Source organism: Ochotona curzoniae, unplaced genomic scaffold, assembly GCF_017591425.1.
Source record: "Ochotona curzoniae isolate NIBS_2020 unplaced genomic scaffold, NIBS_Ocur_1.0 contig_3819, whole genome shotgun sequence".
Classification (NCBI taxonomy): Eukaryota; Metazoa; Chordata; class Mammalia; order Lagomorpha; family Ochotonidae; genus Ochotona; species Ochotona curzoniae.
The window spans coordinates 2661237-2679363 of NW_024466004.1; the positions used below are offsets into that span (position 1 = coordinate 2661237).

The 18127-nt window shown below is 48.3% G+C and overlaps 2 protein-coding genes across 4 annotated transcripts in view; both read right to left on the reverse strand.

The window, feature by feature from the left end:
- STK38 (serine/threonine kinase 38) overlaps positions 1 to 6898 on the reverse strand; it is a 45279-nt gene extending 38381 nt beyond the window's left edge. For 2 of the 3 annotated variants that reach the window (XM_040983266.1, XM_040983265.1), the window contains exon 1: positions 2806 to 2994. The gene's annotated coding sequence lies outside the window, so the exon portion shown is untranslated. Of the gene's footprint in view, positions 1 to 2805; positions 2995 to 6744 lie in introns of those variants that run through there. The other variant, XM_040983267.1, reaches the window with a different exon arrangement.
- Positions 6899 to 15029: 8131 nt separating this feature from the next.
- On the reverse strand, positions 15030 to 15346 carry LOC121158269 (small integral membrane protein 11A-like). Its single transcript, XM_040982958.1, has one exon. The coding sequence runs from the start codon at positions 15344 to 15346 to the stop codon at positions 15173 to 15175; it is 174 nt and encodes a 57-aa protein (XP_040838892.1). The 3' UTR covers positions 15030 to 15172.
- Between the last annotated feature and the right edge of the window lie 2781 nt (positions 15347 to 18127).

Sequence of the window (18127 nt, forward strand, 5' to 3'; positions counted from 1 at the left end):
TCGATGGAGTTGCAGGCTGCTGGCCTTGGCCTGGCCCAGCTCTGGCCTCTGCAGCCACTTGTGGAAGAAACCCACAGATGAAAGATCTCTGTGTCTCTTCCTTCTGTAACGGCGGCTTTCCAAAAAACAAAATCACCACCAAAAAAAACAATCTTTCACAAATTGGGCCTCTACTTCAGAGTCAAATATTCTGATTCATGATGTCACACAATGATCAGTGCTAACAAATTCAAGACTTTGCCCTCAGACTCATCTCACACTAAAATTTTTTACAGTGACACCTCTAGGACTACCAAAGCAAACTCAAATGTTCTTAAGATAGCAGCAGAGCAATTTTTTCTAAAACTCCTGTTACACTTACAAAGCTTGGGTGTGGTTCCTTATTTGTCAGTCTGTACCCCCTCCACCCACAATGAAAACCACATGCACTCTTAGTGTTTGGTGACGAAATTGCAAAACCAGACCCAAAAACAAGTCAAAAGCCAGTGAAAAATTTGTATGCCTTCCTTGTCTGAGTATTTCTGGAAACTACTCACACATATAAATTCACATTTTAGCAACTTCAACATAAACATGCAATCTGACAGTATTTAGACTTATAACAGACAAAGCTGTCCTTATGATGGGCAATTAATAAATGTAAGCTGGGACCCAGCATAATGGCTCAACTAGCTAAATCCTTCCCTTGCATGCACCTACATCCCATATGGGCACTGGTTTGTGTCCGGACTGCTGCATGTCCCAACCAGCTCCCTGCATGTGGCCTGGGAAGCAGAAGAGGCAGCCTAAGTAATGGGATCCTGCACCCACACGGGAGACCCAGAGGAAACTCCTGGCTCCTGGCTTTAGGATCAGCTCGACTCTGGCCATTGTGGCTGTTTGTGGAATGAACCAGCAGATGGAAGACCTCTGAATTCTTCGCTCTGTGGGTCTGTCTTTCCAATAAAAATGAAATCTTTTTAATTAAATAAATAAATGTAAGCTGGCTGTAAGTTAATGATTTTCTTTTTAAGTTGTCAACAAAGGTGAAGAACTCAACACATTCACACTGTCGGTCATTAGTGCAAATTATAAAGAAAACAAATCAGGGGGCTTTGACTGATGTAAATCACTACCAGTGTCTTCTCACACAGGAGATAAGTGCACCGCAAGATGTTCGCCCTGCAGGCCCACAGGTCCTCTCCCACAGCAGCTTGGTGCTCACACAGGCAGTCTAACGTGATGGTAAAAGGGTGCACCATGCTTCCCCGTGGTCTGTCTTCAAACCCTCCTCCTCCACTCATAACAGGGTTAGCCTAATTCTAGTAGCCTTTCATCAAAAGACACAATTAATATTGCCCTATAGCAATTCATAGGTTTACTGGGTCAACCAAGCAAGTACTTTCTATCAGGCAGGGCTTTCTCCTCTGCTCTTGATCACACAAGCTCTCCTGTCCTGACCCATCGGGGCCACCGGAGGCCCCTGCCCTGCGTCACACTCCTTCAATTCTGCAAAATTAGAAAAAGTATAGGTAGGTGAGAAACTCTTCAAAGTCCTTCAAAAATGAGCAAAAGGATGGGATGTTCTTAAGAGCCAGGGATGAGGACTGCTAACTCAGAAGGAGGTCAAACAAAAACCATGATTCTAATTCCATCTGGATGGGTGGGCCCGGCTGACTGACTCCACCCGGGCACTGTTTGGGTTACGCGTCCTCAGATCCCTCACCAATAGTTCACGTTTTGGTGACTGACTTGTCTTTCACGTGGCCAATGTAACCTGGAGAACAAGACCCCAGATGTCAGGACCCATATCTGCTGCTGTCCTGTAAGGTAGCAAGCAGCAAGCAATCTTACAACTTGCTTTTTCCTCCAGCTCATCCACAGTGCTGTACACTTAGTAAGCACCTTTGAAAACACGCGTTTCTGGCGTCCACTCCTGGTAGCCAGGAGCACGAATGTGCCATGCGGGAGCCAAGGTCCAGCCAAGCCATCCATGGCTTTCTATTGGGCTCTGGAGGGTAGGACCAGGTCGCCCTTAGGAGGAAGCTGCTGTTTACAGTTAGGGTGGGGAGGAAGGGCAAGCCGGTTAACTTCTCTTTAGGGAAAGCTAATTCCAAGCCAAGGTGGGATGCTAGGAAGAGCAAGGGCTCCCTTGCCCCAAACCCCGTCTTCTTGGGGTTGCTACTGGGGCCTTTCTGTTGTCCCCAGACATCCTGACCGCTTAGTGACACAGGCTTTCCTCCGAGTCTCCAGCGATTTCTTCCTTTCCTCCTGCTCTCTTGCAGAGAATCCTAACAACATACCTGTGAGTTTAAGACTGGGACCCTAACACTAACATGGGGGTGGGGAAAGGTGGCCGCCTGGAACGTTACCCACCCCCACGCTGGGCTCTCTCGGCACCTCTGTACGCCTCATTGAGACAACAGCTCTGGCGGGGTCTCAGACCCCAGAGAGAGGGAAAGGAGATGGAAAACTGCTGATGACCAAGATCCTGGTGGCGGGCGCGCAGACAAAGCTGGCAACGCGGAAAGGAGAGGACGATCTGGCTCCCTGCCCCAACTGCAGAGAGCGAGCGAGAGAGGGGTGGGGGGAAGAGAGAGAGAGACAGAGAGAGAGACGGAGAGGGAGAGGGAGAGGACGCGGCGGGGACTGGGACTGTGGGCGTGGACCAACAAGGAGTCCCGGAGAGTCGGGGTCCCAGGGGGCTGAGCGGAGGCTGGGGAGAGGCTCGCCGCGGGGTGCCGGCGGGAAGGGGGTAACCCCAGGAGGAGTCCGAGAAACCAGAGACAGCTGGGGGCCGAGGGAAGGCGGCGGCGCGACACTCACCGGAGCCCAGGGGCTGGCAGGGACGGCCGCGGGATGCCCGCCCGGCCGGCGGTCTCGGCTTGCGGACAAGCGAAGCCCAAGCGGCAGCAGCCACCTGCCAGAGGAGGGCCGCTCAGGTAGGGGGCCCGAGCAGCGGTTGCGGGTGAGGACAACAGGAAACTCCCCAACTGCCGGAAAAGACGGCAGCGCGAAGGGGCCAAGGCAGCCAGGTCCCCCTCACGGCCGACTGGGGCTGGCGCGGCAGGCCGGGAACAGACTGCGCGTGCGCGTTCCCCACCCCCGCCGGCGGCGCTGCCTGGGAAGGAGAAGTGCGCGTGCGCGGCCACGCCCCGCTCGCCACGCACCTTCCCTCCTGCCCCGGGGCGAACTTGCCAGCCTGGCTCTCCAGTGTGGGACGGGTCTGCAGGTGGGCCGGGCCTGGTGCTGGGGCTGCGCCGGCCTAGGGCCAAGTGCTCCTGTTCAGCTATTACCTTTTATTTTGGAAGAATTATAGGTTCACAAGTAGTTACAAACAGTACAAACAAGTACCGTGTACCTGTACCCATTTAGCTTCCCCCCATGTCTTACATAAGGTTCAGCGTTATCAAAACCAGGAAATTGACATTGGCACAATTCAGTGAAGTGAAGCAATTCAGTTAATTAGATTATAGACTTGGCCAGTTTGGCATGCGCTGTTTTCAGGTGTGTGTGTACTATGGAATTGAATCACTTGTATAGTTCCCCCACCCTCCTTGATTTTCCATCGTTGTAGCTGTAGGTCTGTTGGTGCCCTAGGCCCCAGCTGCTCTTCCTTCAAAGATTAACACTTATTATCTGGGAACAGGTGCATGCTCCTAGGTTTGGGTACTGCTCTCTGGAGGGCACCATAATGTGCGTGGAGAATCTGCTTTTCAAAGCTACCCAACCTTCTAAAGGGGTCAAGAGGTCCCAAATTTACTGGCCCTTGAGCTCTTCAGAGTGAAGCAGACTTCCTTCAACCAGTGTTGAGCCCCTGGAAACAGATGTGCAAGATGTGCAACAGATGTCTCTGCCTCTTCGAGGGGCTGATGGGAAGCAAAAGACACGTGGTCCTAGCATCCATTACTTGCTTGTTTGTTTTAAAAGATTATGTATTTATTTGAAAGATGGAGTTACAGGGGGAAAGACAGAGCAAGAGAAAGATTTCCCAGCTCCCTGCTTGTGGCCTGGGAAAGCAGTCGAGGACAGCCCAAATTCTTGGGACCCTGTACCCACTTGGGAGACCTGGAGGAAGTTCCTGGCTCCTGGCTTTGGATCAGAGCAGCGCCAGTCATTGCGCTCACTTGGGGAGTGAATCATCGCACAGAGGATGTTTTTCTCTGTCTCTCCTCTTCTCTATATATGACTTTGCAATAAAAATAAAATAAATCTTTAAAAAAGAAAGAAAGAGAGATTTCATCTTTTGATTCATTTCCCAAGTAGCTGCAGTGACTAGGGCTGAGCCCAGCAGAAGCCAGGAACCTGGAGTTTCATCCAGGCCTCCAACACAGGTGACACGGGGTCCCCCAGGCCCTTGGACCATTCTCCACTGTCCCAAGCCACAGTCAGGGAGCTAGATGGGAAGTGGAGCAGCCAGGACACAAACTGATGCCCATATAGGATGCCAGCACTTTTAGGCAGGAGATTAACCACTTAAGCCATCATGCTGGCCCCTGTGTTCTATACTATTAACTTAGCGGTACCCCAGTTAAAGTTGATTCAAAATAGCCTAGCTAGAATATGCTGCTGTGCTGTACAACTCCAAAAGACAGCATTTTTCCAAGACTTCAGCAACCATAGTGAATGTTTCCTATTCGTTCTGGCCATCCAAGCATCCCAGAAGAATGTGCTTCCCCCCAACCACCATGGTTCAACAGCCGCCCGTCTCTACTATGGTCACGTGAAGCCCCAGGGCCACAGTAAAGGGAACGCTCACTCTTTTTTTCCACACCTGCACTTGAACAACCCTGAAAGGGAGAATACACCTGCCAACTCTGGCAACACATCTGCTAAGTGGCATTTTGCGGGTATCCCCCTGCACTACTTTCTAATAGCATCTACCAACACACAGAATCGTAATATGTGGTTATACTGTACATAATTATACCTACAAAATTACACTTATGTGTCATGCTATTCTTATTTGTTCCTTCATATCTGAGCTTGAGTGCTTAATTTTTATTTATTCTGGTTTTTTTTCTTTTGGTTTAGTTGAAAGTCAGGGTGAGAGAGAGAGAGAAAGGGAAAGAGAGAGAGGGAGAGAGAGAGACTAAGACAGAGAGAGAGAGAGATCTTCCATCCTGTGGTTCATTCCTCCAAATGGCTGCAACAGCCAGAGCTAGGCCAGTCCCAAGCTGGGAGCTAGAAGCTCCTTCTGGGTTTTCCACATGTATGCAGAAGCTCAAGCACCTGCTTTTCCAGACCATAAGCAGAAGCTGAATCAGAAATTGAGCCACAAGGACTAGAACTGCTGCCACAGGGTGAGGATTAACTATCTATGGCAGTATCCCATTTGGGCACCTGTTGGAGTACCAATTGCTCCACTTCCCATCCAGTTCCCTGCTTATGGCCATAGTAAAGCAGCAGCGGATGGTCCAAGTCCTTTGGGCCATGCACACACAAGGGAGACCTGGGGGACAAACTCCTGGCTCCTGACTTTGGATTGACCCAGCTCCAGCTGTTGTGTCCATTTAAGGAGTGAACCAGCAGATGGAATTAAGAGTGAACCAGGAAATGGAAGATCTCTCTGTGTCTCTCTCCGAAACTCTGCCTTTCAAATAAAATAATAAAATAATTTTTTAAAAGCTTCTGGAAAAAATAATTAAAACATGTTTATTTTGGTGCACAAAAATGTAAAACTCATGCACAGTTTTTCATACCACATATTTTCCATGAGCTTTTTGAAGTCTGCTTGTGTGTTATATGCTTTTTCCTGTATGTATCTACATGTATACAGTTTAACATAAATTAGACACAGCAAGAGTTTAGCAATGACAACAGAATAACAATATGTTGTAATAAAAAGTTATATGCATTTGGCTTCTCTGTCTCCCAAAATATGGAATTTCTGATGTGATATTTCCAGACTGTGGCTGACCATGGGTAACCAATACTTCAGAAAGCGAAATCACAGACATAGGGGTACCTTTACATAGGACTATCCAGAGGATCCATGAAGGTAGAGTTGTGTTCTAAGGAACTGGCTCATGTGATTGTGAGGGCTGGAAAATGTGAGGTAGTAAGGCGGGCTGTACCCTCAGTCTGGAACCCACAGATTGGAATCCTAACTTGCAGACTGGAAACAGTTCTATGCCGCTCCATAGTGACATACAATTGCCTCTTCCTCCAGAGATCTCAGCCCCTTGCTCTGAGGGTCTCCAATCAATCGGATAAGGCCAGTCCAGATGGTGAAGGCTCACTGACTCCACCTCAAGAGACTGCGAACATTAATCACACCTAAAACAGACCTTTACAGCAACCCAGGCACCTGCACACAATGGTCTAGCCAAGTTGACACAAAAAAATTAACCTTCACACCTTCTAACTTCCCAAAGAATCCCTGCCCTAGCATATGCATGCTTTCTTTTTAACGTACCCGCTCCACTTCATTTCATGGCCTTCCCTTTAAACATCACCCACAGGTTACAGCAAGTATTTTACAGTTGCAGGAAGACAACCCATCAGAGAACTGAGCTGAGGCAGGCAAAGTGTCTCTCTCTCTCTCACACACACACACACACACACACACACACACACACAGCCGAGAGATGAATCAAGAATGCCTCCTCCACCCCTTCTCCGTTCCTTTCCCCTCTGTGCTAGGAGAGCAGCAGGGAAAGAGCTAAGTTTAGACTGCCACCAACCAAGCCAGGCAACGAGAAAGAGAATTCATTTACAGCTCCAGTCCTCCTGGGAAGCATTAGTAGGATTAGTTGAATTTACAACAGCTGCTGGACTGATGGTCTTCATCCTGATGTTTAAACTACAACCCTGCAAATGTCGAAGTAAAGAAAGCTCTCAAGTAACAGTAACTCTTCATATGGTTGCTAGAACTCAGGTTGACAGCGATGCCCACACAAGATGCAATTTTGTTTTCTTTCAAGTATGTACTGAACGAAACTGTCAAAAATAATTGAGAAGTCTTCAGAGACACAGACTTTGAATTTAACTTTTTCCAAATGACTCTGGGTGTGTCATGATGACTCAGTGTTTCTCAGGGTGAAAAAGCTCAGAAACTAGTGAGGAATGCGCCATGTGACAAGTCCATTGCCACATCCAGTGTGTGAACTTTTCCCACCAGCCCTTTGGGGAGTGGAGAGAAACATATAAGCCGAGACAACCTGAGGTCTCCTGGGGGACAGAGAGGATGAGAATTGGGATTTTTGAGCAAAAAGGATGAAGGAAACAAGTTTCCAAGTGCAAATAAATCTGAAAGCCGGAAGCGAAAGGGTTAAGATGTCCCCTGACTTCACTCAGCTTAGATGGGAACCGCCCTATAAAACAAGGGAGCCTTTCAGGGCTGCCACTGCGGCATAGCAAATTAAGCTGCTTTCCGTGATGCCCACATCTCATAGGGGTTGCTGGTTTGAGTCCCAGCTGCTCCACCTCCCATCCCTGCTAGTGTACCTAGGAAGGCAGTGGAGTGCTTGAAGCCCCGCAGCCACTGGAAAGAAGCTCCTGGCTCCTGTTTACTGGCTCCTTGCTTTGGACTGGATAGTTCTGGCCATTGTGGCCATTTGGGAAGTAAGCAGATGGGAAGAAGATGGAAAATATTTCTCTCTCTCTAGTTCTCCCTTCAAAAAAAAAAAAAAAAGACAAGAGAGTTGTCAAAGTTCACACTGTTGGAAAGTTTTCTCTCTCGACTGCTGGGCACAGGACTAAATAGATGCCCAGACTCTCAGGCTGAATCTGTCTTGGATCTGCCTTATTTGCAAAGGTCTGGAACTGCCTGACTAGCAGTGGAGGACACATCTCAGAAATGCCCTTGGCCCGAAGTGGTAGCCTAGCAGCTAAAGTCCTCGCCTTGCACACACCAGGACCCCATATGGGCGCCAGTTCTAATCCTGGCAGCTCCACTTTTCATCCAGCTTCCTGCTTGTGGCCTGGGAAAGCAGCAAAGGATGGCCCAAGACCTTGGGACCCTGCACCCCCATGGGAGACCCAGAAGAAGCTGCTGGCTCCTGGCTTTGGATCGGCGCAGTTCCAGCTGTTGCAGCTGGCTGGGGAGTGAACCAACAAAGAGAAAATCTGTCTCTCCTCCTCTCTGTATATGTGAATTCCCAATAAAAATAAACAAATATTTTTTTTTAACTCGCTAGAAGTAGAGGCATCAAGTCCCATGTGTAACAAAAATTTCTTATTTGAAAAACGTAGTGACAGATTTCTTCCATCTTCTGGTTCACTCCCCAAATGGCCGCAATAGCCAGGACTCAGGCAGGTTGAAGTCATAAGCCAAGAACTTCATCTGGGTCTCCCACAGAGGTGTCAGGAACTCAAAGTGTTTGAGCCCTCATCTGCTACCTCCCAAGGTACACATTATCCGGAAGTTGAAATTGAAAGCAGAGCCAGACTCTAATATGGGCATACCAGCTGGCATTGAACAATGTGCAAAATACCCACCACTGGATTCTTAACTCATCTGTGAAGCCGAGTCCTCCTTGAAACTGAATTGTGGGTCATGCAGAGGGCATAATCCATTGCTCTTCTAAGAGTTTATGTCCTTTTAAAAGAATAATCCAAGCCTGGCATGATGGCTCAATTGACTAATCTTCTACCTGCAAGCGTTGGCATCTCATATGGGTACCAGTTCACATCCTGGCTGCTCCATTTCCAGTCCAATTCACTCCTTAAGGTCTGGGAAAGCAGTACAGGATGGCTCAAAACCTTGGGACCCTGCACCCACATGAGAGACCCAGAAGAAGCTCCTGGCTCTGGATCAGCTCAATTCTGGCCATTGTGGCCATCTGGAGAGTGAACCAGAAAATAGAAGATCTCTGTCTCTCCTCCTCTTTGTAAATCTGCCTTTCCAATAAAAATAAATAAATTTAAAAAAAAATCTCCTTCCTAATTGTGACTCTCATCCTCTCACTTTTTTCTTTTCTTTCTTTCTTTTTTTTTTCTTTTGCTGGATAGAATGGCACCCACCAGCATGTGTGTGAGCTGAGTAATGGAGCAGGTTGGGTTGAACTAGGTTTCAATGCCCATTGACATGTATGAGAGCTCAATGGGATGTGGGACAGACTGATCTAGTCTGCTGTACATACTGGCGAGCACAGGAACTAGGGCAGGGGGCGGGCTTGGTGGGGGTTATTTTGGGTCGCTCCAACTAGGCTGTTGCTCCCACTGGTTTATGTGAGAGCCAAGTATGTGCTGGGCAGAATCAGGCTGGACTGCAACATCCATTGGTTCCAGTGGAAGACAGGAATGGAAACAGAACCGACCCAGTAATTGTGCAACAACCAGCTGATTGGGGCAACGGACTGTGCCAGACTCTGTACTGGCAAGTACACAAAAGAATCTGGTCTGGGATCACCTCAGAAAGTTTCTTTGAGGGTCTCCCCAATTGAACTGCCGTACTCAGAACCCTAACCATGAAGAGAAATGCAGGTGCCATGGTCTGCCAAGGAGTGCAAATGCCAGAGCCGAGCCTCCCCAGAGGCTCAGACGGAGCAGTGGAGAGCATAACCAGCTGCACATGGAGGATATGGCAGTCTGTCAGAACCTGCAGAGGATACCTGGCATCACAACAGAGGACAGAACTGATCAGTCAACTACGCCAGCCACATGTTGGCAGTGAAAAACTGGGTAAATGTAAACTAAGATACATTATGTCAATCAGTGGATTCTGCAGCGACTTCATCATGCTTGGAATGGCGAGATTGGCAGCAATTCAGAACTATTGAATTCTCAAAACCACTTGAGCAAGACCCTCGGAGCATGCCCAACATCAGGGATCTAGGATGGGTGGGAGGCTGGGTGTGGCTGGGTGTGGCTTCTCCCTTTATCTCCCCATTTACCCCAGATATAGTAAAAGAGAATGTGGAAATAATAGTCTTACCCGGGCCTGGCACCGTGGCCTAGTGGCTAAGGTCCTCGCCTTGAACGCGCCAGGATTCCATGTAGGTGCCGGTTCTAATCCCGGTGGCCCCGCTTCCCGTCCAGCACCCTGCTTGTGGCCTGGGAAAGCAGTCGAGGATGGCACAAAGCCTTGGGATCCTGCACCTGCGTGGGAGACCCAGAAGAGCTTCTGGCTTCAGATCGGCTCAGCTCTAGCTATTGCAACGACTTGAGGAGTGAACTAACAGATGGAAGATCTTTCCCTATGTCTCTCCTTCTCTCTGTGTATCTGACTTTGCAATAAAAATAAATTAATCTTTAATAAATAAATAAATCTTAAATAATAATATTAATAGTCTTATCCACTTTCCGGTAGCCCTTGAACCTTTGTGCCCTAATTAACCATGTAAAGATTGTCAAAAATAAAGAAAAAAAAAAGCCTGTGAAAAAAGAAAAAGATTTGCTTATTTTGTGTAATGTAGCATTACAGAGAGAGAAAGACAAACACTGGGATTCTCTCCCAATGGCCACAGCATCTGGAGCTGAGCCTGTCTGAAACCAGGAGCCATAGCTTTCATCTGGGTCTCTCATGCAGGTGCAAAGGCTCAAGTGTTTGGACCATCCTCTTATACAAAACAGCAGAATCTGTTTACCAGGCTCCTGTTGGGCCTTGGCTCCTGATTTGAGAATAAAGGGAGCCAGACAGCTGTCTCCTAGATTTCTTCTCCCTGACATTCTCAAACGCTGGTTCCAGGTCCCCTGCCACCTGCTCTGCCTCTCTAGATCACATGGGTTTTTTGGAAAGTTGCACTTGCATGGCTGGTTTTGTTGATGACCTCCAAGCTGAGCACTCAGGGTGTGGCTTACAGACGCTGGTATTTCACGCCTTAAGAAACTCAGTATACCATGTCAACATTTCCAAAGCCAATTAGGGAGCGGTTGTTTGCATTACAAATGAACCTTGCAAAAAATGATTCACCAAAGAATTTCCTATGTCTTTATGTATATTTATTTATTTGATAAATAATATTTAAGCTTGATACAAAATTCAAAAGAGTGTATAATACAAAATCTCCACCTTGGTCCCCAGCCCTGTAGGGCTCCCCTTCCTACAGGCTGTTACCAGTTTCTGGTGAATCCATCCATAGTCTTTGTACAGGCAAACAGATCCACATATATTCTCTTATATTAAAAAAAAAAAAAAAAAAAAAAAAACAGGCCCGGCACAGTGGCGCAGTGGTTAAGGTCCTCGCCTTGCACGCCCGGGATCCCATATGGGCGCCGGTTCTATCCCGGCGGCCCTGCTTCCCTTCCAGCTCCCTGCATGTGGCCCGGGAAAGCAGTCAAGGACCGCCCAAAGCTTTGGGACTCTGCACCCACGTGGGAGACCCAGAAGAGGCTCCTGGCTTCGGATCGGCATAGCATTGGCCGTTGCGCTCACTTGGGGAGTGAATCATCGGATAGAAGATCTTCCTCTCTGTCTCTCCTCTCTGTATATCTGCCTTTCCAATAAAAAAATAATAAAAATAAATCTTAAAAAAAAAAAAAAACCAGCACTCCAAAATCTTGTCTTGGAAATATCCAAAGTCTTGTCTTAGCCTGGCGCAGTAGCCTAGTGGGCTTAAGTCCTCAATTTGCAAACACCTGCATCCCGTTTTATAAAAATGGATGCTGAGTGAAAAAAAAAAAAAACAAAAAAAACTCAACTTACTTTCCAGCTCCCTGCTTGTGGCCTGGGAAAGCAGTCAAAAATGGCCTGAAGCCTTGGGACCCTGCACCCATGTGGGAGACATGGAAGAAGATTCAGATCAGCTCAGCTCTGGCCATTGCAGCTGCTTGGGGAATGAACCAATGGAGGAAAGATCTTTGTCCCTTTATCTCCTTCTCTCTGTATATCTGCCTTTCCAATAAATAAATAAATAAATCTTTAAAAAAAAAAAGAAGAAGAGGAGGAGGAGGAAGAAGAAGCTCCTGGCTCCCGGCTTCAGATCAGCTCAGCTCTGGCTGTTGCAGCGACTTGAGGAATGAACCAGCAGATGGAAGATCTTCCTTTCTGTCTCTCCTTCTCTCTGTATATCTGACTTTTCAATAAAAATAAATAAATATTTTTTAAGAAAAAAATATGTATGTATCACATATCTTGGAGAATATTAAAACAGTCTCATCCTGTGTTTTAAAGGGCTGGGTCATTCTTTACTGAAGAAGACGCGCACACTAAGCTCACCTGAAAGGAGGCATGGGGCAGGTTGAACTCCATTGGCGCACGGTGCATGCAGCTGGTTCCCCACAGTGCTGTCCTCAGAGGCACGCAGACGTGGAACACAGGGTGCTCTTGACAAGGGTATACAGACAAGCAGGCACTAGGCTGACAGGTCAGTAAGGGCAAATCAGAAAGGCAGCTGTTTCAAGCCTCTGAATCTCAGCATTGAACTTGAGACAACATCAGCATCCTCAGCTTAAATCAACGTAGCTTTTTCTTTAGTTGGTTGGTTGGTTGGTTTTTGGGTGTGTGTTTTTCTTTCAAGATTTATTTTTAGGGCCCGGTGTGATAGCATAGCAGTTAAGGTGTTCGCCTTGAAGGCACCAGGATCCCATATGGGCACCAGTTCTAATCCCAGCAGCTCCACTTCCCATCCAGCTCCCTGCTTGTGGCCTGGGAAAGCAGTTGAGGATGGCCCAAAGCCTTGGGACCCTGCACCCACGTGGGAGACATGGAAGAGGCTCCTTCTGTGTCTCTCCACTCAATACTGAGAGCTGAATGAGCTAACCTAGACTGTTTTTCTTCCTGTCTGTGTCTTCTGTAAGAAACAAGAGTTTGAAAATTGCCTTGTTCTTAGAGGTTCTTACTCATCCTCCTGAGGACCAGCAGCTGTTTTCACCCTGTCGTGGTTTCCCATAGCAAGAAAAATCTCCCCCAGTCCTGGTCAACACAGGAGTCGAAAAGTTTTGATCCTACAGGCAGCAGATGACAAGCTACTGATCTTTTAGCCTTCAGAGCTGCCAAGAGGCTGAGACAGCCTTGAGTAGTCCCATCACCGATCACCCCATAGATGAAGTTGAGAAGCCTCATCGAGCCCCACGAGAAGCAGCCCTGAGCTGTAAGATGTGGCCATTCCTCAGCGGATGCACAATGAGCTGGAAGGGTTAGTGGCACATACAAGTGGTCAAGAGTCGGTAGGATTACCATTGGGACTGCATCTTCTCTGCCTTCTTGTGCCTCTCCCTCCCAACGACACTTTGTAAATGGTTCTGGCTGGCTGGCTGGGAAATTGCCAGCACAAGGACTGGATTTTCTTTCCACCTCCCCAAACGCCTTGTTATCACTACCTCCCTCACCAGACCTCTGTCCCTGCAGACCCAGCTACAAGCCCTGTCCTGCTTTGTCGGAGTTGCAATGATTATGAAGTGCAATTAGATGTGCTAGAGTCATTCTATACCCCAGATCCCTGTCCCCAGGGCTGGTTCTAATTTCCAGGGACTCCTGTGATAGCTGGCCGCAGGGGACAGACTTCCTGCTCTCAAACATTATCTAATAACACTGGCACTACTGAATCATGCAGGGTGCTCACACTCCCTTTGCCCGCTCATGAAAGTAGAAAAGTAGTCACAACAGTCCCTCTCATTCTCCTCACAAACTAGTGCTCTCACTGTGTTTCTCCCAGCAATGCCAGAAAAAGCAATCCCTGGACATGATTAACACAGGAATCCCCGGGCCCGGCGCAGTGGCGCAAGTGGTTAAGGTCCTCACCTTGCACGCCCGGGATCCCATATGGGCGCCGGTTCTAATCCCAGCAGCCCCGCTTCCCTTCCAGCTCCCTGCCTGTGGCCTGGGAAAACAGTCCAGGACGGCCCAAAGCTTTGGGACCCTGCACCCGCGTGGGAGACCCGGAAGAGGCTCCTGGCTTCGGATCTGCATAGCATTGGCCGTTGCGGTCACTTGGGGAGTGAATCATCGGATGGAAGATCTTCCTCTCTGTCTCTTCTCTCTGTATATCCACCTTTCCAATAACAAAATAATAAAAATAAATCTTTAAAAAAGACAGGAATCAGGCCCGGCGCAGTGGCGCAGTGGTTAAGGTCCTCGCCTTGCACGCCCGGGATCCCATATGGGCGCCGGTTCTATCCCGGCAGCCCCGCTTCCCATCCAGCTCCCTGCCTGTGGCCCGGGAAAGCAGTGGAGGATGGCCCAGAGTCTTCCCTTCGGAGGGAAGATCCTCCTCTCTGTCTCTCCTCTGTATATCCGCCTTTCCAATAAAAAAATAATAAAAATAAATCTTAAAAAAAAAAAAAGACAGGAATCCCCAATGGTGGCCTGATGGTGGCCCTACAGCTTCTTTGTAGGAAATTTCACTGAACAATCACAGAAGCCACCAAAACCATTATCAGGATACTCTTCCTGGTCTCTGCTCTTAATTTCCACAGCCCACAAAGTCTGTTTCAGTGCAGGGGACAGGGCCCCAGACATGGAAAACACAAGGTTCTGGAAGCAATATTAAAGCTGGTGCCTGGGACTCCAGCATCTGCTATGGGCTCTAGTTTGAGTCCTAGCTGATCCCACTTCCAATCCAGCTACCCACTAATGGCTTGGGAAAGTAGCAGAGAATGGTCCAAGTTCTTGGGCCTCTGCACCCATGTGGGATATCTGGATGAAGCTCCTGGTTCCTAGGTTCAGCTTGGCCCAGCCCTGGCTGCTACAGCCATTCGAGAATTGAACCAATGGATGAAAAATTCTCTCTCTGTATTTCTGCCTTCTAATAATAAATAAAGTAAATATCTTTTTTTTATGAAGGTACTTTATTTCAGCAAACAGAAATACTACATCATTTAAAAGCATACAAAAGTTCACATGGTTTTAAGTTACACTGTTTTAAGTTCTTCAAAGTTGAGAGCTTCTGGGCCTGGCGCCATGGCCTAGCGGTTAGTCTTCACCTTGAATGCACCGGGATCCCATATAGGTGCAGGTTCTAGTCCCAGCAGCCCTGCTTCTCATCCAGCTCCCTGCTTGTGGCCTGGAAAAGCAGTCGAGGAGGGCCCAAAGCCTTGGGATCTTGCACCCACATGGGAGACCTGGAGGAGGTTCCTGGCTCCTGGCTTCGGATCGGTGCAGCACCGACCCCATCTGGGTCACTTGGGGAGTGAATCATCGGACAGAGGATGTTTTCCTCTGTCTCTCCTCCTTTGCAATAAAAATAAAATATTTAAATAAATAAATAAAGTTGAGAGCTTCTTTCCTGACCCGTAGTCTTTCTTTTCTTGTCCTCAGCCACAGTCCATTCAGACTGACATTTACATAAGCAAATTCTGGTATTTCGCTTTAGCTTTCCTTCTCGGATTGCTGCTTCTTCTCAGCCTCCAGCTTTTGCTGTTTTACTTCCAATGTCTTTCTCTGGTAGATTTTTACAGCAGCAAATGCAAGGCAGAGAATTAACATTTTTACTGCCAAGATAGACAGCAGCAGGGGCCCATGTTCGACGGCCGTCCAGTTCATGCTGGGCCACCTGTGGTCAAGGCAGAGCCCTCCAAAAGCAGCACATGAAGGGAAGGAGCTGGAAGGTCAGGTCCAGAGAGCCCAGAGCTGACAGACATGAGCTCGGGTAGCAGAACTGCACACTCTCTACCACTCCCTTCCATAACGCTCTTTCCATCTGCCTTTGTTTTTGAATATTCTGCTTTCTCGTTCACAGTTGGACTTCTCTCTGGGGAAAAAGTCTGAAGAAAGAAAAATAATTGGACCCCAGGGAGAGCTGAGCAACAGAGTTGCGCTTAAAGGAACTGACAAAATAATCTTCCTCTGTAGCATCTTCTTTTGAAACCTTGCTTTAAAAGTGACTTTGATTCTAAGGTTTTTCTTTTGTTTTGTTTTGTTTTGTTTTGTTTTTATAAGGCTTATTTATTTGAAGGGCAGAGTTACATAGAGACAGAGGGAGAGACAGAGATCTTCCATCCACTGGTTCACTCCCTAAATGGCTGCCACGGTTGGAGCTGGGTTAGGCTGAAACCAAGAGCCAGGAGTTTCTTCCAGGTCTCCCGCATGGTTGTAGGAATTTAAGTCTACTACTTTCCCAAGTGCATTAATGCCAGCCCCCTCCTGTGATTTCTAATATCCATATTTCATACATCAGTCTGCTTAATATAAACTAGGCTTTTCCTATCATGCTCCCCCAAATTCTTCTAACCTCTCCTCATTGCCCAATTCTAAAGTCACTTCCACGGGATTATAGCAACACCTCACTTCCAGGTATCCAATCAGCATCAGGGTTCACCCAGAGAAACACAACAAGCAAGGGATATCAAGGGATATGTGCTAAGAGACTTATAGGAAGGAGTTGGCTTTTGTGCTCCTGGGATTGATGGGGCAACCCCGAAACCCAAGAGGCAAGCCATTCGGAAGGACAGCCTGGAACTCTCTGCTACTATCTACAGGCAGAATTTCTTCTCTGGAAAGCCCAGTTTTGCTTTTAACGGAATTCCACTGATCAAAGTAGGCTCACTATGATTGGAGAATCTTGCTTCATATCCACTGATGATGACCCTTACATGTACAAGAGACTTTGCACGTGTTTGGTTCCAAAACTGGGGTCTGAGCCTACTAACATTGACCCATCAGACTCTCCCAGATATCATTTGATATTTTTCTTGAAAGATTTATTTTTATTTGAAAAGCCACATTACAACAGGGAGAAGAGAGACAGAGTGAATCATATGCTTATTCACTCCCCAAACAGTTACAATGTCCAGAAATAGGTCAGTCTGAAGCCAGGAACCAATAGTTTATTCTGGGTCTCTCATGTGGGCTCAGGCTATCACCCTTACTTTCCCAGGTTATTTGTAGGAAGCTGGATTGAAAATGGAGTATCCAGACTTAGGCACCATCCTTCTGCCAAGGCAGTGCCTAGGTGGCCTCAGAATATTTCTGCTAAGGACCAGCAGGGTGAAACGGGCCTGGGAACTCACCTACATGTTTGGATGCCATGTGGGTGAACGGGAGGAGGTTGTTAGGGTCTGAGCTAGTATGCTGGTATGCTGCACTGATGGACTGGGCTTGAGGACTCATTAACATGCTTGAGTCCTGGCTGGGTGGAGCAGTGGGGTCCCAGGCCAGCACGTATGGTAGAAAACTGGCTTTGTGATCCTGGGTGGGTAGGCAGGGCCCTAGGCCAGCACACCAGAAGACCAGGCTGGGGAACCTATATGCGCGCCAGTAGAGGGGCTGTGGATTGACCAGGGAAGGGGGTATAGGATGTGCGGGAGGGGGAAGTGCTGAGGGAGTAGATCACAGGTGAGGACTGGATTCTGGGGGATTTCTGACAAGACCACTGTACTTTCAGATAAGCCAGGGCCGAGGCTGAGTAGTTTGGAAGAGGGAAGCTAGAGTATCTTTCTGGATCAGACTGATGTATCAGCCCATGTGGGAGAACTGAGCTGAGCTAGTTAGGATCAATTGCCAGTGACCACCACCCACTAGTATACACTATAGTTAAGGCTGGGGGCCTACCCGGCAGAGCTAGATCACAGTATCTGCCAGTGAGTGTCAGATAGGTGATGGGTAAGATTAAGCTGGGCCATAACACTAACAGCATGTGAGAGAACCAGGTCTGTGGGCAGATTCTGTGGAGGATATATGGGCTCACCCCTATAGAACTGCATTATCCACCAGTTTGCTGGAGAGCTGGGGTGGGTGACAGGCTGAGCTAAGCACAACCATGGAACCCTGCTCCTCCACCCTCACCAACATTCATGAGTACTGGGGTTGGGGACAGGCTGGGCTGGTCAAGGCTGCAGCACCCATAGAAACACTCAAGAACTGGGTGTGGGGCAGCCAAGCTGCAACATCTACCAGCACACACAAAGACCAAGACAGAGGGGGCAGACTATGCCAGGTAAGGGCCTAGCAACCGCTGGTACATGTGAGATCTGAATCTGGGAATGGGCCTGGGTGGGGGAACTCCGCATGGTCAGGTGTAGCTCCCACTGGTGAACACATGATTCAGGTCTGGGTGTTGGTCAAGCCAGGCAGGGCTGCTTCACTTGTCAGCAAGTGTGTGGGCTGGTTTGGTGGGGGTGGGGGTGAGGACAGGGGATAGAGTGAGCAAGGCTGAGTGGAACTGTCGCACCCTGGCATGTGCAGGAGCCAGGTTGGAGTGTGAGCCATGCTGGGTTAGGCTATCACAACTACTGGTTTGCACAAAAGCCAGGGGAATACCAGGCAGGGCTAGGTTGCAGCACCCACCAGCAAGAGTTGAGACTGGGGGCTGACCAGGCCAAGCCA